The 24,787-nt window shown below is 27.0% G+C and overlaps 5 protein-coding genes and 2 long non-coding RNA genes across 19 annotated transcripts; 3 read left to right on the top strand and 4 right to left on the bottom strand.

Moving 5' to 3' along the window:
- Positions 1 to 200: 200 nt before the first annotated feature.
- LOC126924772 (BTB/POZ domain-containing protein KCTD9) lies at positions 201 to 3,702 on the bottom strand. 5 transcript variants are annotated; one of them, XM_050739602.1, is made up of 7 exons: positions 3,557 to 3,702; positions 1,997 to 2,118; positions 1,728 to 1,913; positions 1,438 to 1,598; positions 1,059 to 1,285; positions 639 to 968; positions 201 to 551 (listed from the first exon to the last, which is right to left on the bottom strand). In XM_050739602.1, exons 1-7 carry the CDS (start codon positions 3,698 to 3,700, stop codon positions 435 to 437), a joined length of 1,287 nt encoding a protein of 428 aa, XP_050595559.1. In that variant the 5' UTR covers positions 3,701 to 3,702; the 3' UTR covers positions 201 to 434. The 5 variants fall into 5 exon arrangements, with proteins under 5 accessions (XP_050595559.1, XP_050595560.1, XP_050595562.1 ...); XM_050739603.1 differs by having other exon boundaries at positions 1,438 to 1,517; XM_050739605.1 differs by lacking the exon at positions 3,557 to 3,702 and adding an exon at positions 3,402 to 3,420 and having other exon boundaries at positions 1,438 to 1,636.
- Positions 3,703 to 4,032: 330 nt separating this feature from the next.
- On the top strand, positions 4,033 to 11,292 carry LOC126924763 (myb-like protein X). Of its 3 annotated transcripts, none has more exons than XM_050739585.1 (4): positions 4,033 to 4,177; positions 4,384 to 4,648; positions 4,892 to 8,658; positions 9,584 to 11,292. In XM_050739585.1, the coding sequence occupies exons 2-4, from the start codon at positions 4,517 to 4,519 to the stop codon at positions 9,684 to 9,686; spliced, it is 4,002 nt and encodes a 1,333-aa protein (XP_050595542.1). In that variant the 5' UTR covers positions 4,033 to 4,177; positions 4,384 to 4,516; the 3' UTR covers positions 9,687 to 11,292. The 3 variants fall into 3 exon arrangements, with proteins under 3 accessions (XP_050595542.1, XP_050595543.1, XP_050595541.1); XM_050739586.1 differs by lacking the exon at positions 4,033 to 4,177 and adding an exon at positions 9,400 to 9,477 and having other exon boundaries at positions 4,270 to 4,648; XM_050739584.1 differs by lacking the exon at positions 4,033 to 4,177 and having other exon boundaries at positions 4,273 to 4,648.
- On the bottom strand, positions 11,038 to 12,076 carry LOC126924786 (uncharacterized). The gene is made up of 2 exons (XR_007713666.1): positions 11,596 to 12,076; positions 11,038 to 11,517 (listed from the first exon to the last, which is right to left on the bottom strand). It is a non-coding gene; the product is annotated as an uncharacterized LOC126924786 (long non-coding RNA).
- Positions 12,077 to 12,475: 399 nt separating this feature from the next.
- Positions 12,476 to 19,370, top strand: LOC126924775 (mitoferrin-1). Of its 4 annotated transcripts, none has more exons than XM_050739610.1 (6): positions 12,476 to 13,170; positions 14,833 to 14,941; positions 15,056 to 15,121; positions 15,309 to 15,533; positions 15,611 to 15,818; positions 16,740 to 19,370. In XM_050739610.1, the coding sequence occupies exons 1-6, from the start codon at positions 13,054 to 13,056 to the stop codon at positions 16,930 to 16,932; spliced, it is 918 nt and encodes a 305-aa protein (XP_050595567.1). In that variant the 5' UTR covers positions 12,476 to 13,053; the 3' UTR covers positions 16,933 to 19,370. The 4 variants fall into 4 exon arrangements, with proteins under 4 accessions (XP_050595567.1, XP_050595565.1, XP_050595568.1 ...); XM_050739611.1 differs by lacking the exon at positions 12,476 to 13,170 and adding an exon at positions 14,375 to 14,537; XM_050739608.1 differs by having other exon boundaries at positions 12,477 to 13,170; positions 14,833 to 15,121.
- LOC126924790 (uncharacterized) lies at positions 13,166 to 13,837 on the bottom strand. The gene is made up of 2 exons (XR_007713695.1): positions 13,455 to 13,837; positions 13,166 to 13,375 (listed from the first exon to the last, which is right to left on the bottom strand). It is a non-coding gene; the product is annotated as an uncharacterized LOC126924790 (long non-coding RNA).
- LOC126924773 (uncharacterized) lies at positions 18,741 to 24,787 on the bottom strand. 4 transcript variants are annotated; one of them, XR_007713659.1, is made up of 8 exons: positions 24,375 to 24,785; positions 23,397 to 23,420; positions 23,047 to 23,319; positions 22,736 to 22,938; positions 21,747 to 21,949; positions 21,505 to 21,682; positions 19,861 to 19,971; positions 18,741 to 19,122 (listed from the first exon to the last, which is right to left on the bottom strand). XR_007713659.1 is itself a non-coding variant. In XM_050739607.1 (7 exons), the coding sequence occupies exons 2-7, from the start codon at positions 23,398 to 23,400 to the stop codon at positions 21,232 to 21,234; spliced, it is 1,062 nt and encodes a 353-aa protein (XP_050595564.1). In that variant the 5' UTR covers positions 23,401 to 23,420; positions 24,375 to 24,787; the 3' UTR covers positions 21,226 to 21,231. The 4 variants fall into 4 exon arrangements, 1 of the variants encoding a protein (XP_050595564.1); XM_050739607.1 differs by lacking the exons at positions 18,741 to 19,122; positions 19,861 to 19,971 and adding an exon at positions 21,226 to 21,432 and having other exon boundaries at positions 24,375 to 24,787; XR_007713661.1 differs by lacking the exons at positions 21,505 to 21,682; positions 21,747 to 21,949; positions 22,736 to 22,938; positions 23,397 to 23,420 and having other exon boundaries at positions 19,861 to 19,986; positions 23,222 to 23,319.
- Positions 19,501 to 20,684, top strand: LOC126924782 (protein ATP6V1FNB-like). The gene is made up of 3 exons (XM_050739621.1): positions 19,501 to 19,760; positions 19,842 to 19,993; positions 20,193 to 20,684. Exons 1-3 carry the CDS (start codon positions 19,569 to 19,571, stop codon positions 20,416 to 20,418), a joined length of 570 nt encoding a protein of 189 aa, XP_050595578.1. The 5' UTR covers positions 19,501 to 19,568; the 3' UTR covers positions 20,419 to 20,684.

Here is a 24,787-nt window from a genome sequence, read left to right as displayed (position 1 = left end):
AGAAAAAAAAAAAAAATGATGTATGAGAGGAAACTGTAGAATTTCTAATTAAATTGAAGAAGCAGTTTAATTCAGTATCAATCATATTCTTGACAATGTTTTGATAATCACCTACATAAAAATATGTATAAAAGAATGAGAGAACTTTTTCTTAATACAGATATGTGCTACCACTATTATCAATTAAAAATAAAACTACGTTGTGAAAAACAATATTTAGTTAAAAAATCTTTCTAAAAATATATTTGTTACAAATCATGAAATCATGAATCCGTTAAACTGTCGATTGCAATGGTAGGCCGTAGATTTATGATGCAACAATAATTTTACGTGACAATAATTAAATGCATCGTACATCTATGAAAATGATATTACTGAAATCATTCTACGAATTAAATAAATATAATATTTACATCACAGAACCTAAACCATATTTATCGTATCGTTTGAGACATGTGTAATGGCGTTAACATCAAATCGAATGCAGCATCCTTGAAATTTGCGCCTCTTAAATTCGCGTTGTGTAAATCAGATCCCGATAAGTCACAGCACTGTAACAAATATAAGTAATTTACTTGTGTCATAAAAAAACAAAGAAATATGTATTATATGAAGAATAATTATTAACAAGATATTACCTCTAAATCAGCACCAGCTAATATGGCTTTACTAAGAATACAGTTTCTTAAAATAGCATTTTTTAACGTTGCCACCCTAAGATTTACGGCAGTCATGATACTGCCTTCAAGATTGGCACCTTTAAGATTTACACCTTCCATATTAGTGGGGAAACCTAAAGGGTCTTCAAAATTACATGAATGTAGATCAGCAGCGGCTAAATTCGCGCACAGCATTTTTACGCGAATTAACTGTGCACCTTGTAAATTTGCATAAGACAAATCTGCTCGTTCAAAGCAACAGCCAGATAAATTCGAACCTGCTAAACTACAGCCACGCATAATTGCATACTGAAATATTATTTCAAATTTATGACAACTACATTTATTTATTTACATGAACTTAATTTATTATTATAACACCAAAGTAATTCTAATTACCTTAAAATTTATATTCCTGAGATCTAACTTTGATAAGTCAGCACCAACAAAACTAACACCTTGAAATCTAAGTTCTGAAGTTGTAGGTGTTGACATAATTGCTTTAAGTACATCTTTACGAGTAAGGGATACCAAACCACTCCTGTGAAGCTCTTTTTCATCTGCCATTGCAGTCAATATATCAATGGCACCTTCTATTCCATAGAAACGTGCTTCTGCCAAAACACCTAAAAAAATTGAAATATATAAAAATATAAATAAAATTACAACTAAAGAAAAAAATTTTATATTCAATAAAAAAATTATTTAAATCATAATCACACCAAAAACTCATACAACTAACAAATTAATGAGTTACAAAATATTCTAAAAATCACACCTGCTGCATTCACATTGGCATCAAGTATTATCTGTCCATGTCTTAAATAATTCAACAATGGTTCAAAGTACGTGGGACTCCTATCAATTAAAAATGCACCATTTTTGTCTTGTCGACTAGGTAAGATTCTTTGTTCTGTGTCTGTAGCGTCTGTAAACATTCTGTGTTTTTGTATTATAAGTATGTGCAAAAATACTAACTAAAAATCAATAAAACAGTACCAGTACATTTTCTGATATAGCAATTACAACTCTGCTTAGACCATAAATCAATTAAACATATTTACTTACCTGGCCAACATACACGTTGGTTCCTTTTTTGTTAAAGTATCTCTGGTTGTTGTGAAATACTTTCCACCAACATTCAGTGTAATCCATTCTGAATTAATTGAATTCTGATTTATCTGACTCCAAGTACAAGGCTTATCCTTTGGAATAAAATCTTCTCCACATGAAACATATAAAACATCGTCATCCCTGCAAGAAGTTCATTCTGCTAAATTATGTGTGCTATGAACATAATAGAAAAATAGATTGATTATTGATATAGTTTTCTTTACCGAACTATATTGATATCATCGATTTCTCCACCCTGAACATTAAATATCCTTTTAGCAGCAATGTTGAATTTTGAACCAGCTGCTGTTAGCAATTCATCTAATGAACTGTTTATTATAAATACCTAAAATAAATACATATCAAATTATATATTTAAAATTTATTGTAATTTATTAAAATAACCATCTAAATCAATTTTGAATGAAAAACTTTGTTATTACATGTAACAACATTCGGTCAAACAAAAAGATATAATTATATAAATTCTATCCTACAAGTAAAATTAAATTACATTTCTCCATAAAATGTATTAAATCTTTCATGAGCATAAATTTATCATCTATAACATAGAAATATTATAAAACAGCAATTCTGTTTATTTTTACAATCTTCTTTTTATACTTATTTTAATTGTTAACTATATAAATTTTTTAATAAGTATAAAAATCTTTTATAAAAATTAAATACAAAAAATATAAATGAGTTTTAGAAATTATAAGGATACTTTCTTATATTTCAATTGTTCTATTAAAGATTTTATTTAAATATTACCGTCTCCAGTTCAAAAACTAAAAAATATAAATATGTATAAACCATATTTATATTTAATATTCATTAATTAACATATTAACAATAATTAACAAAATTTACTAACACATTTAGATACAAATAAAAATATATCTATTTTGTAAATTAAATATTTTATTTAAACAAAAAAAAATTATAAGAATGTTAAATATAAAAATCTCCTAAAAAGCTGTCCACGTCAAAAAAAGAAGATAATTTCCAAGTATATACTTAAAGTTTTGTTTATGTAATAAACATACAGCATATATATGTAGCAAATTTTTCTAATATCTCTATAAATATATCATGTAATATATAAATTTATATTATTTAAAATAAAATAATATGTAATTTAATTACGATATAAAGCAAAAGTTAAAAAAATATAATGTGAAGGAATTGATTGAAAATGAAAAGTAAACAATTAATCAAAATTTATTATGCATATGAATAAAATCGCAGCCACCTTGCCATTTGAAACATCGGTGCCATTGACAAAAAGTGTTACCCTCTTCATAACTAGAAAACTGTAAATCTTTATGTAATAAAAAAGTAGTATTAGCTAGCAATACTAAATAAAATAAAATCACAAGCAAATTGCATTTAACACCGAACAACTTCCCATGTTAAAAATGGCTGAAAGATATGAGGTATACATTTTTCAGATGTTAATGCCATACAACTAAACGTGAATCATAAATTTCTCATTGAGAAAAGGCCTTAAGTGAAAAGTTTTGACGCTTTCATAACTGCATATAAAGAATAAAAATTATTACCAGGCTTTGATTATTACATTATAGAAAATCTAAAGTACTTTATTTCCGCTTTTTTGATAATTACCAAGATAAAATATGAAAAATATATCTTTATAATGTTTCGTATTATGTAACAATCTAATTATCTCAATTAAATATAATTAACTTTAATTAAATATAAAAATAACTGTGATTTATTATTACTGAAAGCATGCAAATTTAAATGAGTGTGTATTATACTGTTATCAGAGGAAATTTCTTTGTTGTTATATTCGATTTGATGAAATCTGGGGACTTTAAGATTGTTTCGGATGCCCATAAAACACTGAACACAAACTTCTGTCTGTGGCGTTGAATCACAATTATATAAACAAATCTCAACATTCATATACCAAAACTTAAAGAAATCATCCAAAAATTGAGTCATTTTTATTCGTAAAAAATCAACGTGAAAGGTCAATAAAGTCCGCGTTCTTGCAAGACAGATAGAAATAAATAGATTCATATCATGTCACGCGTGCGCAAAATGTGCACCTTCTTGTCTACCATGTTGATTTTTCATAAATACTCACGATTCAATATTCGGGCGGTTTTCCCTAGCGAGTGTCAAAAACTGTCTATATCACTGTGGTGTGTACGGTCGGACTCAAAAGTTTTATGATTTTAGTCACTCGTTACTTGCAGCTTACACTATTATACCTAGCAATACGATTTATACTATGCTACACTATGTACGAAAATCTACAAAAATTCACAAGCGCATTGTGCTACAATAATTTATAAGCAATCTGTTTTACACATAGTCGTATATTAAATCAATTTTAAATTTCGTTTCGGCTTATAGGAGATGTTTGTAGCTAGGTAAAAATCATCGAAACCAACTTCATATAATCATATCAAAAGCAAATTCACGTGATAACGTGACAATACTAATTTCTTTTCTTTTCTCCCACGTTTGTTACAAAATATTTTATCAACTTCAATATCTATCTTATTCTATGATACTTGTTATAAATGAAACTATAGAAAGATTGGTATCACTGATTATTATTCATTTATTCATACAGATCCAACATTTAACCTAGACGTAAAGTACGGAATTATGGCTACGTACTGTTTCACAGGATGATTTTGTCAGTGAAAATGAATGATTGTTTAACATTCAAGTGAATTATAATCATTTTAAATACTTTATTTATCATGGAGTTGGGTTTACCTAACACGTTATTACCAGGTGATCCACGATTAGTAGATCACATTGTAGGAGAAGTTAAATCTCAAGGAATTTTTGATCAATTTCGTAAAGAATGTATTGCCGATGTTGATACCAAGGTATGCAATATATTTGTATATAATATTTAAACAATTGATTCATTATTAAAACCTTATGCAATAATATAACTATTACTATATACATTTTGAACAATATTTTGAAATCATAATATAGTCATTTTTAAAGTAATGTATATATATGGTTTTACCTACTATATTCAAACACATACTATATAACAATTTTTCATGCTTATTTATAGGCATATATATTGTCGGTAATAATTTTTATCGTTTTCATTGCAGCCAGCATATCAAAATTTACGTACAAGAGTAGAAGGATCTGTAAATTCTTTCCTTAGCAAACAATCATGGAAACCAGATTTAAATAAAAATCAGTTGAGAGAAACATTAAGGAAGCACATACATGAAGCTCCTTATTTAGATACTGGTGTAGAACGCATAGTAGATCAAGTAGTAAATCCAAAAGTATATTCTGTCTTCATGCATCAGATTGAAGATGTAGTATACAAATTTTTAGGAATAGAAAGACCTAAGGCAAAAGAAAAAAATGGTTTGTGTGGCCTTAAAGATTTATTACCCAAAGATTTAGATCCTGTTTCACCAGAGTCTGATAAAAATAGTTTAAAAGATGTATCTTTGGAGTCTATGGATGCAATTGAAGATATAGAAATAAAAAAAGATATAAAATTTAATGAACAAAAGCCACTAGAAGAAGAAATCTCCAATGAAAAAGGTAAAGATAGTATATCTGAGAATGGACAGGTTTCTTCAGAAGAAAAAGCATTAGATGAAAGTGATAAAATTTTTAATAAGACTGGTAGTATTTTAAATTTAAATACATCTGGAAAATCAGATGATAAAACAGAGGAGGATGAAGAAGACAGTCCCACTTTTGAACCAATTGATATTATGAATCTAAATGAATCTAATAATTCCAATGATTCACATTTATCAGGTATATCAGAATTAACTAGCCATAGATCTAGAAGTCCTGATTTTTGTAACGAATTATCAAGAGACAACTTCGATTATAGTAATCAAGATTCACAACTAAGCAAAGTTTCTTCTGATTCTCGATTATCTATTGTAACTGATTTCGGATCTTCTAATCATGCATCAACTCCGATACATGATCCATTGAAAGATGAAGTCAATAAAGATAGGTATGATGTTAAAAATATTAAAGACAATTTTAAAGCTATCAGAGAATATGAATCCAGTAAAAATAAAAGTAATAAAAATATTTTTGAATTAAATAAGAATAAGGATGTACAAGATGTTAAAGATTCTAAAACTATTAAAAACAATTTATCCTCTAAAGAAAATTCTCGTGATGCTACAGATAGCAGTATAAAAGATAGATATGAATATAAAAATAATAAAGATAAAAGCAGAGACCATGAATCTAAATCAAAATCAAAAGATAAAAATCATGTAAAAGATGGGAAGCATCATAGAGATAGAAGTAGTGACAAAAAAAAAGAAAGGAGTCATAGCAGTTCAAAGTATGACAAATATGATAAAAATAAACCTAAAGATAAAAACGATCAACCAAAAGAAACTATAGATAAAATTAAAGATATGGAAAAGGATAACTACAATAAAACAAAGGAAGATAAAATAAGAGAAACAGACAAGAAAGATAATATTAGTAAAGAAGGAAAAGATCTAAAAGATCTTTACAAAGAAAAGATTAGGGAGCTTAGAGAAAAGAAAGAATTAACAGAAAAAGAAAAATTAAATAAAGACAACAAAGAATCAAAATCAAATAAAGAAAATAAAGACAAAAAGGATTCTCCAAAAGATAAAAAATTGTATAAGAAAGATCATAAAACTTCCTCCAAAAATTCTTCATCAAGTTCTCATGAAGTGAAAACTATTAAAGCATCTGAAAAAGTTATTGATGGGAAAGAAAAAAGAAATGAATCAAAGGACAGAGATAAGAATAAACGAGATGAGAGACGTACTTCTAAAGATCATATGAAGTCTAAAAATCATATTAGTATGAAATCAGACCCATCAGAAAAATTAGATAAACAGGATGCAAAGAAATTTATAAAAAGTGAAAAAGAAGAAAAGATTGATAAACCTGAAGTAAGAAAAGATATTAAGTCAAATAATGAAAAGATAAATGGTAAAAAGGATGCTAAAAATCATACGCAAAGTAAAAGTTCAACACGAAATGAGAAATTAGATAGCAAGAAAGATAATAAAAGTGATTCCCAACATAAAGACAAAAGGCGAAGAGAAGAGAAAAAGTCCAAGTCAAAAGATGACCATTCTAGTTTAAGAAGGAATTCTAATGATCGGCGTTCTACAGATAGAGATGGTTCAAATGGGTCAAGTAGCAAAAGTTCACAATCTAGTAATTCTGGATCTAACATTACAAATAATAAGTCAAACACATCAACTTTTTCTAAAGAAACAAATCATATGAGTAATTCAGGCAGTGAAACATCAGACAATGTTGAAGAATCACATCCAAGTGATCTAAAGTTATCATTTGAACAACAAAGTTATAAATTGGATAAAGCAACAGAATTACATACAGAATACAAAACTGACAACACTAATAATCATGAAATACATATTAAACAAGAATTAGAATTTAATGACATTAACCTGCCTCTAAAAAAAAGGGCATTGCTAGGAGAAGACTATAGCATTTCAGGAGAAATGAAAGTAAAGAAACCAAAATTTGCAAAAAATATACATGAAGCTAAAAAATTAATGAAAATTAGAAAACAGATAGAGAAACAGAAACTTAAAGAAAATAAAAAATTAGAGAAGAAACTTAGTGAAAAAATAGAACAACCAATTCAAACAAATACCATAAATAATGATAATGTTGAAAGTATGCCAGATGAAGAACGTGTTCAAATAATAGAAATACCAGATGAAGAATATGAAGAACCATATCCTGAGAAATATACTAATTTAACATTAGAAGAAAGATCAATAATGATGTTACAAACTGAAGCTGGTGCAAAAGATTTGTTGAAGACACATTCTAATCTAAAATTGAAATTGTCAGACATGGAACTGTGTATAAAAAAATCATTAAGTGAAACACTCCCCAATAAAATAGAAACGGAATCTATCCGACCACTGAGTTCAAATATTCAAAAAACATTGTCTGATAAGAAAGGAGTTGAAAATTCACAAAATAAAGAATCATTGTCTTCTAGCATAGAAGAAGCAGATAACAATATGATAAAAGCAGAAGAAATAGATAATTCTGTAAACATATATTCTAAAAAGGAAACGCAACAAGAAACCAGTGTATCTGAAATAAAAATATGTGTAGTACCTCAAGAACCAAACCATTTTAGTATTGATACTAATAAAAAAGATGTAAGCGAGAAAAAAGAGCAATTACAGTTAAGTAATATAAATACACACAACATGAGTTGTTCAAACAATAATAAAAGTATAGAGATACCTACAACATCAAAATTTAGAGATGAAGATGTTTCTCAGGATGCTCAAAATAGTAGTCTTTCTAATGTAAATAGCTGTATAATTAATAGAGATTGCATTATAAAACCTAAAGAGCAACCAGAGGCAATAGAATCAACATCAATGGAAACTGAAGATAACGAAGATTGTCGTTATTTCAAAGCAGATAATGAAAAATCAGAAAAATTTTCTAGTTTCTTAGAATCATTGGAATTGATAGAAAACAGTTCTTTAGAAGACATAATAGAGAGTTTAGGGGGTCAAGTTGTATCTTCAGTGCCAAAAGCTATGGCACCACCTTTACCAAAACGCAAACATTCGTCTAGCCCATTAACAGATATATTATTAAATAATTCAAATAATAATAACGATAGCCACAAAAAAGGACTGAGTCTACCTAATGAAGAAGCATTAAGTAATATAAAAAAGAGAAAACTGGTACCTAAGAAGCAAAGGCTTCAACCAAACATATGTGCTCCACAAGGACTTTTAAATGGAGAAAATTTTGTTATGCCTTTAAGTCCAGAAAGTGATGTATCTGCAACAAGTGAAAAAATACCCTCTTCAAATCTGATTAAAGAAGACAAAGGGTATGTTGAATAATTATTTCTTTTTCATTTTTACTTATTTTTTTAACCCCTTAATGCTTTTCTCAAGTTTACCATTATAAAATGCACAAATTTTTCATTTATTCATTTTATGTGGATATGAAAACATTTCTGTATTTTTAAAGATGTCATTATAAAAAGTAAAGAATTGTACTTAACATGCCTGATTATACAATGATTAGATCATTTTCTGTATTATTTTTTTGTATAATATGGTAATAATTCAACAATAACACAATAATAATCATAGAAAGAATAAAATGTAACAATAAAAACAATAAAACAAAATTCTAAACTATCTAAAAGAGAACATAAGGAAGGATTTTAGTTATTTGAAAACTGAAAAAATAGACATATAATATAGATATATATATAATAAGACATACCACTTTAAAGTTGTGGATATTGTTATCTTTTATTCATTTAATATATGTATAAAAAGAAGCAATTAGTAAAGCAACATACAATATAATTTATAAATAGCATAAAATGTTACAGTTTCAATTTTATCCGTGGTTAGATTGAACATCAAGCAGTGGGCATATTGGCTTAGCTCATGAATTGGACATATCCATATATGTTACGGACGTGAGCGTCAAGGGGTTAATATAGGAAAGAATGTTAAAACCAGTTTCTTTTTTATAAACTTCTAGACAAATATTTTATTTTTATAAGTATATGTAAAAAATTAAAAATCTTATATTTATTATAAATTTGTTTAAGGTCTCTATTTATGAAAAAACAAGTTACCTAGAAGCTATTGAGATATCAAATACCAACAAATTATATATAACATACAATGTAAAAAGTTAAATCTACATATTTTTTGTAATGTTAAAAAATTTCATTTAAAATATGGATGTATCTTCACTAATTATACTATAATTAGTTTGTTATGTAATTGCAGCCGGCATAGAAGCAGTCAACGTTATTCAAGTGATGACTTATACAAACCACGTCCATTATTTTCAAGTTCTTCTCGTAGAAGTAGGAGATCTAATCAGGTATAGCTAGTAGTTCATAGCCTCAGATGTTGACTTGTTTTACTTTATATAAACAGAAATCCTAGTTGTTGATTCTAGTAACACATCCTATATTATATTTGAATCAAATATTTTTAAACTTTAATTAATGTAAGATACTGATGTGACCAAGGAAAAATTTGTGAACTATTATACTTATAACATATTTAAAATTTATTCTAAAAATTTAGTCATATCTTTTATGCAAGACATTTAAGTCAATGTATTTAATGTTTCTTTAAGTATATGTTAAATTAGAAAAATTTGAAAATTTTCTATAGATTGGCATTCTTTAAATATATTGTAAATTTGAAAAGAAAAATCTGCATTACATCTAAATAGAAAGAATACTAAATATATTTTAAGGAATTCTTACATAATGTTATAATTTGAATAAGAATTACTTATGTAAAATTATTAAATCTAACACAGTATTAACAAAGAAAAATATGCACATCAAAATATTTTTGAAATAGAAGTAAAGATCTTTTAAGAACATTTATTTAACAAATAATCAAGTATACAATAGTTTGAAAAATTCAGGAAAACGTAAACAATGTGAAATACGTATATGAATGAATTTAAAATTGTTGCAAAAATTTATTTTTTCAAGAATATATATAAATTTTGTGAATATGTATGTTTAAGTTAGATTTGAAATTATATTGAGTACTACATCTGAATAATTCTTATTTATAAAAAAAAAAGATAATTAATATTTTTTTATATTACTTATATGAAAATTATTGTATAAAATTCAACTTCTTATAAAAAATACACAAATGTGTAATTAATAGTGTGCAATTTTCGTTGATATACAATACATTACATTAAAAATGTACATGATATATTTATAGGACTACAAGTTAGGTAATTATTGTATACATATTATTTGAAACAAACACATTACTCATAATATAAGTTTTATGTATGTTTATAAGAAATTTTATAGTGTAATTTTCTTTTAAGTTACTACTCGTTAAAGTGTACATGTTGATAAAGAATGTATAAGAATAGTGCAAGCCTGATAAGATTAAAGGGAAAAAATTGTTGGTACTTTTGAACAGTTATTTTAGAGAATAATGTATGATTTAAAGTAAAACAATGTTGTTTGCTTCTTGACATATTCTATTGGTAAATATATTGCACTTTAATTTAGCGAAAGCGTTAATAATTAAAACCAATTTTTCTGTGATGTTAAAAGAAGATAAGCTATAGTTTCTATAAACGTTTTTTCTTTTTTTTTAAGTATGAAACAACAGCAACGAGAAAATTGCAATGCAGGGGAACGACTAATTGCACACTATCTCACTTCCAACTCAATACTTAAAGATTGTAATATTAAATTTTTACAAAGAATGTTATATTTATTAATAAGCATGTCCTTTATTCTGTACATGCATAAGTTTGTATAAATATGTATATAAAATAGAAGTAGATTACACTTTATTACTGTGAAAATATTGTAGAATATTTTTTCCAACTTTTTAAAATATTTATTGCTATATGTAATATAGTAACTAACAATTTATAAAACCCATTATTACTATAATTGCTTTAAAATAAAGTGACTTTTTGTATACATGTTAAACAATTTATAAATATTTAAATCCTACCTTTAATTTTATATATTTAAATAAACAGTTCTACTACATAGTATGATATATTTAAACCGAAATTTTCTTAATTAAGATTAATGCTGTAGTTTCCTTAATTAAGTATGTAAAAAGCGATTTCATTTTAAACGTTACAGATGATAAGGTCAAATTAAATTGTGTATAATTGCGTGGTTATGTCGATGGTAGTATGGAATATTTAACTACAAAGAAATACATCATACAAAATATGAAGTTAGCGGTTAAATAATTAAATTATATATTGAAGAAATTTTAGTTACATCTGTTGAATTAGCCTGTTTTTTCTTTCAACTCAAAGAAAACTATATATATCGATCGACCTTGTTATTTAATCATACTTGATATAAATATGCAATACGAGCAAAAACCCTTATGTATTATTCAAAACATTATATCATAAGTTGAATTTTTAAGTATACAAAAAGAACAAGTTAGTATAATTGACTCCATTGAATCATCTTGGAAAGTACTGCAACGTGTAAAGTATTGCACGCGATAGTTCGTAATCACGATATTTTCTATAAATAGAATATGTGAATAGTTTGTCATACGGTGCGTAACACGATCTTGTACGTGTTTTTACAACACGTGCATTGTCTAGAGTGTTATAGAACTGCCTGTAGAATGTTGTTATAAAGCACGAAATTCAAAGCAAACACTAAATTTTTCAATGACATTGATCATTTACCTTTACTTTGTGACATTGGCTCTTATATTGGATTTTATAACATTAAACGAAGACAAATGTTGATTTTTTAACAAAATATAAGTGTAATTGATATAAAAATGTAAGTTATAAAACAATTGTTGTTTTAAATATGCATCAATATAATATAAAACGTATAAGTATTAAGTAGTAATATTTTCAAAATGAACATCACCAAAAAATGAATATTTTCTTTGAAATAAACATTTATATTGATTTCTAATATACGTTAATCATATTTTAAAAGGAATAGAATAGAGTAGAGAACCCTTAAAATTTGTAATCAAGTGCATTACCTAAGGTAAAATGTTAAGCATCTGAGATAACTTTTACCGAATATGAAACAATATATATATATATATATATATATGTGTGTGCGTGTGTGTGTGTGTGTGTGTGTGTGTGTGTGTGTACAAGCATGAATAGCATGCTTGTAACAGTATCAGACTACTTATTAAGCTGCTACTGCGTAGCATACTACACGCACCAACCACGTGGTTGAATACGACGCATGCGCGACACGTGCACGAACACCTAACCTCACCGAACAAATGTATGACGACTTCATATAACCGTATCGCGAAGAATGCCAGTATGTATCGAGTTCCGTAACGATTCGAATAAACAACCAGACATAAACGCCATGTGCCCCTGTATTTCATGAAAGTAGTGTAAGCAAGTAGAATAATTTATTTGCGGCACAAATACCTGGAGGGGACTATACATTGTAAATTTGCCTGTCGGGGTAGCAGCCTTTTCAATTCCAATACGGTTCCATTAAGACACGATCAACGAGTACGATTACGTCTCATCATTTCTAAAGAACGAACGTTATTCTCATATCCTACCAAATGAACGTTTCGGCGATTCCAAGACAAATGCTACTACATAAACGGTAAACTCGGCATTAGCTATTGCCGAAAACGTGTTGTCTGCTTTCACAGAGTGCATATAGAATTTGCGGCATTTTAAAAGGCGTCAACTAAAATTTTGTGGAACGTCTTCAAAAAATATGAATGCGGAAGTTTATGAGACCTTGCCTACATCTTCTGTAGCTATACACATGACAGCAGGTGCAATCGCCGGAATTATGGAACATTGTGTGATGTATCCACTTGACAGTGTTAAGGTAATAGCTTTATTTCTCGCACATTTTTTCTTCAGTACTTTACATAACCTTAATTATCATCTCAAGGAATTTCATTTCCGCCGCATTCTAATAAAGCTCAATGACATTTAATATCATGACAATGCAAGTCGCACAGTCTTTGAATAGTAATAAATGTGATTTTCGAAAACAGTTCTCTGAATTTTACCATTTCTTTCGTCGAAATCTAGAAATCGAGTTTTACGTTATGTGATTGTCGTAATCTTAAGTAAATAGTGAAGTACTTAGATTTTCAAGATAAATACAATTAATCTTCATGAGATATTAACATTTCACCGTATAATTTCGTGTTTTATGTCACAGCTATAAAATTATTGTGCAATCAGTTTAAGCAATATAATTTCATAATTATTTCCAGGTACCAATTCTTAGAATTTACAAACGACTGAATTAATCACCAAATGATTTAGCATTAATGTTCTGTAATAATTGTTTACTATTTTTCAATACTTATTAAAGTAGCAAATATACGATTTATTATGTCACAAAACATTGCTGATACTATATATTTAGCCATTTACATAATTAAATAATGATGAAATTATATATGTTAACTGATAATGATGAATAAAACAGATTTTGTGTAATAAAAAATAAACTTTCTACTCTCTACTTAATTATTTTTAATTCACTCATAAATATACAAGTATTATTTTTTCATGATCCTTCTTTATTATTACAATATATAATTTAACTCTTATTATATTCAGAAACTTGTGTTTTAATATTTAGTTTATAATCAATAAAAAGAATAACATTTTATAAAGTAATTTTTTTTTAAATATAAAGACAATTTCAGTATTTGATTTATATATTATGTTATATTGGAATATATATATATATATATATATATATATATATATAAACATACACAATTTATTGAATGTTAAATGATCAAGTATATATAGGCAATATCCAAACCATTCTGTTTGTATTTTTTTGATACTGCAAAAGATTTATTGTTTGACAACATGAAATAATTAAATAGAACATGAGATTCAAATATTCATTACATAACACATTTCTTAGTTCTGTTACATTAGGTTCTATTTTTGGATTTCTTTTCAACCTACAATCTATATTAGTAGTTACTTTCACATCTAATTGTTAGAAAATATACTTGCAAAAAGATGTAGATATAAAGTAGCACGAAAATTTATTTCATATAAACAGTGTATCTCTCCTTAAAGTTTAATGAGTTATTCTATATGTTCCATATATTATTTACAAAATAATAAATATGTGCATTATTATCTGTTATTTTCATTTATTGTTTTCATTTATTATCATCTTACATTTTTAATGACAAAGATATAATGATTAAAAAGGTCAGTAAAAAATAATCATATCTCTAAATAATTGCAAGACATGGTTTTAAAGCTATCATAATACTTTCATATCTTTTTCCATCATCAAGTAATCATTCTAGAATATTAAAAATGTAATAGAGGTTAAATAGTTTCAGTTTTTGTATGTTATTATAGTCTAAATATTCTTATATATATCTGCATAAAATCAATATTTTAAATTAGTTACGAGAAGTAATATTTACTTTTATTATTAAGCAAATAAATGAATTTATTTACATGGATGTTTACCTTATTTTATCTTATTTATATTTAGACAAGAATGCAAGCATTAACACCAAGTTCAGGAGGAGGTGGAGGAGGTGGAGTAGGAACAGTTCTGATTAGAATGGTACAACAAGAAGGTTTTCTGAGACCAATTCGTGGTATGAGTGTAATGGTTGTAGGAGCTGGTCCTGCACATGCATTATATTTTTCGTGTTATGAATTTATTAAAAACAAACTTTTGAGTTCAAGAACAAATCCTAATTTAAATTTAGCTGCATATGGAACTGCTGGTTGTTTGGCAACACTTCTTCACGATGGTATAATGAATCCAGCAGAAGGTAAAGCATCTTACAATTAGCAAATAAATAAATTATTTATTTATTATATAATTTAGCTGTTATGCATTGTATATATATTTTAAAGCATATAAAATTTGTTTGGGTGAGGGGAGAAACACAACAAGCTAAATATGATTCATAATTTCTAGAATTTTATTCAGTGAAGAATAAAATTATCTTATTCCAGTGGTTAAACAGCGATTACAAATGTATAACTCCCCTTATCGAAATGTTATAACATGTATAACAAATATATACCGAAAAGAAGGTATATATGCATTTTATAGAAGTTATACAACACAGTTAGCTATGAATGTGCCTTTTCAAATGATTCACTTCATGACGTATGAAATTGCACAAGTTTTCACGAATCCTGACCACACATATAATCCAATTGCACATATGGTATCAGGTAAATATATATTTTTAAAAGAAAGTATTTTATTTCATTACATTTGAAACTTTAAAAATGAATTATATAAATTACAGGTGCATTAGCAGGAGCTGTTGCTGCTGCAGTCACAACACCTTTAGATGTTTGTAAAACGCTTCTAAATACACAGAGTGGAGTCCAGGTTCAAGGCATGATAGACGCTATTAAAACAATTTATAGATACGGGGGTTTACGTGGTTATTTCCGTGGTTTGAATGCTCGTGTCCTTTATCAAATGCCAGCAACCACTATTTGTTGGTCAACGTAAGTATACATTGTAAATATAATGTTATGAAATATAATAATGATTATATATATTATTTCTACAATATTATTTGAAATAGATTATTCAAATTAATACAGTAGTCATAACTATAAAAGATTAAGTGTCTGACTTGAATTGAACATCTAAATTATTTACTCTACCATTAATTGTAAGAAAAAATGACTAAGAAAAGTTTAAATCATTTCAAGCCATGCATCTTGTGGTAATAATAAAAATCTCACCAATGTCAATTAAAGGATATTCTAAGTTATTGATATTTTTTGTGTATATTAACAGTTGTTTTTTATAATGTGATGATGCAGTTGGTAAAGCTAATTAAATGACCTACAATGTTATAACTTTGATATGTCCTTGGAAAAATCTTGAAAAATATAAATGAATCTAATGGTGAATAATGCATTGTGCATATTTAATTCTCGGCTGTTATAAACCCATTCTTAAAAACACTTTATATACTAAATTCTGTCAGATTACAATATTTCAAGATCAGTAAAATCCAACTGATTAGATTAGATTACTATTATGCGCATAATGTATTGTTACAACAAAGGAGTAAATATAAATATGGTATTGGATTATGATAAATATTAAAAAAAAATAGAATAAGCTGATTTACTATGTTTATTATATTGTTCCAATATAAATTTCTTTTCCTTCTTCAAAATTATGATGTCATGATCACTGAACTCATCTTGATGTTGAGTACAACATTAAAGAAAGAAAGTATTAATGATCTTGAAATAATCTTTAAAGTCACCTTGAAGAGATTTTAAACCTTTCTGACTTATTTTTCCCTAATTTTAACATTGACAAAAATAATTCAGATGTTCTATTTAAATATAACACCCTGTATAGCATATAGGATATCAAACATAAGGAATTTTTTATGAATCATTTAGATACGAATTTTTCAAATATGTACTACATAAAAAACAAGGCGATGGACTTCGCAGTCCGGAAGTTGACAACGATTATGCAAGTGGCATTAATCAGATTCAAGGTGCTTCTAGGTCTAGTCGTTTTCAAGATATGAGTGCATACCTCAACAACAATGCTCCAGCTTCAGTGTTACTTGATGTGACTACAAGATAGGTATTTTTGAATCTTTTATCGACATCACATTGAGAAACTATTGGATGGTGAATAAAGTATCCGTTTTTTCGTATTTGGAGAGTTTATCAAGAATATTTCGTTAATTCATCTGTTGCTATGGTATTATTACATATGTATAATAATTCATAACGAATGAGTACATGTACAATTAAAAATCCATTTTGAGCCAAGTGCAGGACGCAGGCCCAACGGAATAAGATAAATGTATCAGAAAATTTCTTACGTTACTTCTTAGTGTATGACTGTTTTAAATAATATATATCAACTACATTATGATGACTCCATTTTTTAATATGTCAAAGTAAAGAACAAGTAAGAATTTGCACGTTGCCAAGCAATTAAAACATTATCAATTAATAGCAAATATAAAACAATGAATTATGTATCAAAGAATATTTCGTTTTTCCTGATACTATAAAATCGAAAAGTTACTTGTATATTATGTTCTATTGAACTAAATAACTAGCAATGTATTACTATAAAAAAAACTAATGAAATGAAATTATTAATTAGCAATATTATTGGAATGATAAAATATTGATGCTAGTATAGATGACTACTGTCTGATGTGCAGAGATAATTAAACATGCTATCATCTATCCTACTGTTCATATGGAGTAGCGAAAAGTTTATTATGTAAATTAGAAAATTGAATTTATTTTATAAATATAAAATGTAACAATTTTGTCGATAAATTATGTGTAAACTATATTCAATTTATTTATGAAATGATTTATTTTTGTTATGAAGTAATTTGCATTATAGCTTATTCGTGTGAATGAATTCTGGCGATCGTAAAGTACGTGATGTGTAAAAAAGCTTGGAATGTTACAATAATGATCTATTAAAGTGAGTCATACGTAATTTTTAATCAAAAGAACATACATGTATTTTGCATAGAAAAAAATTGTTGAAAATATTTCACTTAAATACAGTAAAGTTATATTGATTGGTATGAATATTTTTAGATACATTAAATTTGAGAAGTATGCTCCACTTGAATAGTGAATTAGATTATATAGCATATTTAATATTGTACTATATATTTAAGTTACAAGAAAACAGTGGGATGCATGGAAAAGTGATTAACAAGAAATGTGTGTAGCATAATCAAGTGGATATATTTGAAATATGACTTAAAAATTTTTAATTGGAAACCATATATGTTTTGAAAGAAAAGATACGAAATTTTAATATTCGATATTTACATGAAATGATAACGCAGGTTCTAAATTTAGATAAAATGTAAGTTTATAAAAACTTATCAATTACGGAATGAAACGTTAGATAAGTGTTGCGTAAAGGTACAGAAGAACTTAGATTATTTTGTAGAACAGTGTAGATAAGTTAATATTACACGCGTATGTACAGTATAAAGAAACAAGTTAGGAAGAAAGAAAACGGCAACGTTATTGTGCGATAAGTACAATTCGCCTTGATTATACAAGTACAAATTAAGAATTGCTCCTTAGTCAGTTTGTAATATAAACAACAGTGCATCTAAACGTTATAATATAACATAATATTGCTTCCTATGGCTGTGATTACTGGGTCATTTGATGTTGACTTTAAGAGGGAGTAATATCATATGAAAACTCATACTTCACGCCATATTTATTTATTCTTGTTCATCGTTACCGATATATCATTATTTGACGTCATAAAATGTCACTGATTCTTATGTACGCAAATATATATATTTTTTATGATAGAATCTTTTTTCAAATGCAGGAAAAAGGTATTTAAATTATTTTTATGGTGCGAAGATATGATTTTTGACAAGAAAAAAATTTACAATACAATTAGGTACATTAATCTATTCACGTAAACATATTATACATATACACGTTGTATGTATAAAATACTAATGTACCGAATGAATAAGCATTTTACATTATTTATTATTATTAGTATGTGTTCATGTGATATCCGGTGTTTAATGAATTTGTACGTACATATATCTTGTGTTTACAGTAATCTTCAATCTCCCAAATTTAATTATCGCGCAAAATTAATTGTATATTCTTTTTAATTGTTGAAATAAATATTCACGTTGTAAAGAGTAAAAATTACTATTAGCCGCTCAATTTTTACTATTATCTTCAAAATTAAATCTTACATATATTTGCGGCAATCACGATGATCAATCGATTTTCATGGACTATTTACCTGAAAAATTAATGAGCAAGTTACTCATACATTTTTTTAAAATTAATATTCGTAATATACATATAACATTATTTATCTGTTAAATTTACTAATTTTTTTATCACTTTATATGTAAAATAATGCTCCCACTGATATTATTGCATAAGTTAATAATGTTAGCGCACTAAAAGGTAATTGAATGACATGCAGTAAAACGTATTAATGTAATAATGATGTAAATAAAATGATTCTGTAAGATATAAAAACAAGTCATGGAAATATTTTTCTTGCCTATAGCATTAATGAGAGAAACATCAGAATATCGAGATGATATGTAATCTTATTTCAGAGTTAGGCTACGTTGAAAATTCTTTATAAATGTAGCTTTTTCTTAAATCAATGGGCGTATATTCAAATTTTAATCACTCTTTTGTATAAACTACTAAAGCACATAACAAAATTAAAATATGTCAACCAGAGGAGGAATCTGTGATGCTCGCTGCCAAGCATTTCACACTGCAATGATACAAAAAGAAAAAAACACACGTATTAGATGGTTTTTGAAGAATCAACACAAATTATTAGATCATTTGAGAAAAACGGAGGAAATTAAACTTCCGTCGAAACATGAACCAGAAAAACAGCCAGTCGTGGATATTGTATATAATTGTGTTATATTTAATAATAACTTCCCATATATGTTGTACAGTGAAAGTTAGATGAGATTTTCTATTTTATAGATACATTTAAAACCCTTACCAAATTGGAGATCTTTCGAACCTGATGGTTCTATCAATATGAACATAACGAAACCCATTGATCCGCAAGTAAGAACTATTCTGTATGAAGATGCCCCGAGTTTTGTTAACGCTGAAAATTATATTTCTGAAAGGTTTTACACATAATAATAATTTTTTGTAAATATAGTAAAAAAAAGATGACTGCCAAAAATCGTGCTTAAATAAAAAATATTGATGTTGCATTTCTTTATTTCAGTATTGCATCGGTATTCTTAATTTCGATTTCTTACATTGAAAATATATATTAACAAAATTGATATTTTGGGCTAACATCCTCATTGATTATTTTAGAGTAAAAGACATTCCTGAAAATCGCTATTACTATCCGGATTGCACAAGTTGGATATACGGATGGCGCTTAATAGATTATCCACCTATTCCACGAAGTAAAGTTGGACAAACAAATGTTATGTTTCGTGAATTTTATCATTCAAAAATATCGAGCCTTCACAGGGATCCAGAATGGTATCGCTCTTCGAGAAGAATAACATTTATATGTGATGATAAAATGAATTAGTTTCCTACTAGACGGAAATTTAGTCAGGTAACTTTTTACTTCAGTGTTCTGTGAAAATTTTTTACCAATTGTACTTTTCTAAAAAACAGCAAAATTTTTGTACGATTAACTATGATTCATTAATTGTTGCCTTTTTATCTACTTCTAGTTTTCATAAATAATAAACAAGTTTCTTTCGTTGATATCACGTAAATATTTTCCATATACAAAATATTAATATCCTAAATTTTACATTCTTTCTGTATTGAATATTTCTTTATGGTATTTATTTTTCTTTATATATTTTTATGTTCATTTCATCAAATACTAAATATTACAGTCCATACTTTAAGTTTGCATTTTTTGTATTTTTAAAGGAAACAATACATATTTAATCAACAATATTTTACGCTTGACGATACTTCTATAATAGATTTTGTACATCTCACACGCAGTTTTTTTCGTAAATCGTACTTTTTAAGATTCTTTCCTCTAAGCTAAACAGCTGTATTTTTCTATTGTTTAAATAAGATGATATATAAAGTAATAAAGATTTTGTTAAATTTGTTAAGATCCATTAAACAAAAAATATTAGTTATATTGCCTTATTTAAAAAACTGGGAGGAAGGAATTATAGAAATCCCATTGTTTCAAGAAAAATGTACCTATTTATAAAAATTTACAAAAAAATAGTTTGTAAGATTTATAGCAGAGCGTTCTTTATGTGTATCATAATTAACGATTACGGCTTTATAATCTTTTCTGTTTTCCTACTATCTTCCCATTTCTTCTTTTCTTTTCTTTACCCTTATCTGAGTTAATCAAATGTTGCAATCATAACGGTAATAGATAGTCTGCTTGGCCCGGTATAGCATGAAACACAAAATTAATAAACTTCTGAAAATGTTTAGTAACTTTACAAAGCTTTTCGCCCAATAATTTCTTCTCCATATGACAATCGACAATTTCTTTTTTCATGATGGTAATTATATCTTTTAAGCGGACCATTAATTCATAAAATTCATTGATTTGTTGCTGTATTAAAGCATAATTTCCTATGAAATATTTCTTCTCATATAACAAGCGAAATTCGAATAATTTCGTTACCTGAAAGTATTCATGCATGATATGCTTCTCTTTGTTACTTCGTAATCGTTCCACACAGAGGATATAGATTAAATCTGCGGCATTTTGTATTTCAAACTGATGTCTCTGAATATGTAAATCTCTGCTCATCTTCTCTTTAAAGTCCAGCATTTCTTTTTTCAATTTCACATGCTGCTCCCTGTATGAATTTTAATTCAAATTACTTATGCAAATGCTATGTTCAGAGATGCGCAGTTATGAACCTCATTATCTGATTAAAATCGGCAATTATATCGTCCCTTTTGGCGCAAAACAGCTTTTCAAATTCTTTGTACAACGATAGGACAACGTGAATCATTTCTGCGCGCATTTTTCGTTTCACTTCGTTAGTCACGTTTATTCGTTCTTGTACAACTGCTTTTTGAGTGTTCTTAGCACATTCTGCGGCTGCTTTAGACCATTCTCTCTGAGAAGTAAATTATTTTTATTTTTTATTTTTTTTTTTTTTTTTCGTAGACCTGCATAACTTTTAAACTACGTTATATGTACATATATTCACTTCTCATTAGATCTTTTTCAATAGCGTATTTTCAACAGCATATTTTTCACGATCGAGAATATACGAATGCTGTCCAAAAAATGCTTTTTGATAAAAATGTTAATTTATACAACAATTCCATTCCGGCTAGATAAAGAAAATATTCGATAATTCTCGTACTCAACATCTTTGAGGTAATCCAAGGTTACACAATCGCATATATATTAAACGTGTTTAGAATAGGCTCTTCTATTTGGCGAAGTTACTTGTACTCCAATTACAAATATAAAAGTAATTTAACTGCATTGAATTCTTTCATATGAATCATGCGATCTTGAATTCCTTCGTTATTGCTTTAATGCATATATCATCGTCATTAATAGATCATTAATTTGATTGCTTCTACATCCGATTATTACAAAGCATTATCAGCTTATTAGATTCTTTCAATGGTATTTTATGTAATTGTATTAATAAAACTATATTAATAAAATAATATTAATAAAAATACATTAATATTTATTATATTAATAAAATAGATGTAATCTTTTTTCAGTAATATATCCTTCTATTTCTTTTCTCGTTATACAAACAAATAAATAAATAGTCACGTGTTATGGTCTGAATGAATACTAATTAAATGATATTCATACTCTCTTTATATGTATATAAAATTTATACAGAAGAAATATAAAAAATAATGCAAATCGTTACTTCAAGTTGTTTCTGTAATTCACGTCGGACAGTTTCAATATAATTTTCGTATTTTTCATGCAACTGTTGAACGTGCAGCTCAGCTTCTTGCCTTTTTTTCGCTTGATACATATAAAATTTCTCTCGCGATTGCCTCTCTATTTTGTCCTTTAGATTTTCTTCAATTTCCTTTTTCACACGTCCTAAGAGAGCTTCACCAATTTCTAATTATTTTATTTAAGATTACAATTATATACAACATTTTGAATACTTCTATGTTATCTAATATATTTTGATATATATTCACCTATATATATCTACTATAATGTTACCTAATATATTTTGGTGCACGGATGCTCTTACGATTTGATAATCTGTTGATGGCATGAATTTGGTTTTGGGTAAATGATGGTCAGATGGAATTGGAAAGCATGCTTTTGATGTTTTCGATGGTGTCAATACATCCAACAACTTTATCGTATCATGATGAGTATAATTGAAAAACACCTGTGCCAAAGATGGACCAAGACAAGCGCGAACTACTGATGAAGGTGGAACATCGTTGTTCGAACACGGTTTCACATTACACTTTGGAGTTGTTTGATCTGTAACAATTTCATTTTCTCTCATCTATTTAAAGATGCAGTAGCAATGTAATAAACATGTTAATATCCCAACTTACGCATCACTTTTGTATTTAAAATATCTTGTAATATACGAGAAATTTATAAAGAGATTAATTTTATAAAGGAATTAACCTTGCAAGTTGATATTTTTGACTGAATGACAAATGATTAATGGAATAAGGAAACAAAGGAACGAATAATTTATCTCAACTAGAAATATTATGAAATTTAGAATATTCGACGATAATATATATTATATAACAATCTATATATATTGTTTATAATAATAAAATTTGAAAAAAATACAAATTCTATACAGTTTATAGTTATGCAACTTATATATATATATATATATATATATATATATATATATATATACATAATATTTAATTTAATTTAATGTAAAAGTATAATGCATACAATATTTTATTCTTAATCAATAAAAACTTTTATCTTAAATTTTGCTCTATATACTTTTTGATAAAATCGTATCAGTACATTTTAAAACAAGAGTTCTGAATAAGTTAAAATTAAGAAACTTTACATTTAAGAAATCCATTTTTAAGACGAATTTGTCAAAATACAATGCAAATATAGAATAATCACATTTTAAAAATTAAAAGGGGGAAGTATTTTCAAGTGCAACAACTGTTGTACACTAGATTGTACAGTTATACATATTATAGTTTTTATAACTATAAGAGGGAAATAATACCCTTATATCAGGAACAACTAGAAAATAATACCATAAATATAAATTTTGATATTGATACACAAAACTTGTTGTTCAAACTAATGAAATTTATCATTTTTTATCAAATATAATATTATATTAATTGCAATATCTACACTGTTAAAAACGACAATGAGAAAATTAAATATGATTTAATTGATTCGATGAAAATTGAAAATTCAAAAAATTGATCCTTTGGAGAAATTTGTATATTTCAACTAGTTTTGTTTATTTTAACTATGTACGAATAGATTTTAATTTGATCGATTTCGTAATTTATAGTTCTAAATGAAAAAATTACCTGATCTTCCAAATCATGTTATGTTTGTACATTTATGGTCATGTTACATAAAAAGTAAACAATGTATATAATTTTTGAAAGTAAACGATACAAATTAATACTGTGATAAATTAAAATGAAAAATATAGTAGCGATTTATCCTCTATATTAGTCTACATCACGATTGTACAAACAGGTCTCGACACTTGTTAGGGAAAACCGTCCGAAAATTGAGTCGTAACTAGTCGTGAGAAATCAACATGGAATATAACAAAGTTAGCGTTCTTACGAGACGGACAGAAATGAGTAGAATGTCACAGTCTCTTTCTGAGGTATTCATACATGACACGCATTTCAGAATTGAAACCCTTCCTATCTTCCATGTTAGTTTCTCACGACTCAATTTTCAGACGGTTTCTTCTATGCTTCCGATA

Source organism: Bombus affinis, chromosome 15 (genome assembly GCF_024516045.1).
Source record: "Bombus affinis isolate iyBomAffi1 chromosome 15, iyBomAffi1.2, whole genome shotgun sequence".
NCBI classification, from domain to species: Eukaryota; Metazoa; Arthropoda; class Insecta; order Hymenoptera; family Apidae; genus Bombus; species Bombus affinis.
Note: the sequence above shows the minus strand (reverse complement) of the source record. Positions and strands in the feature narration are given on the sequence as shown.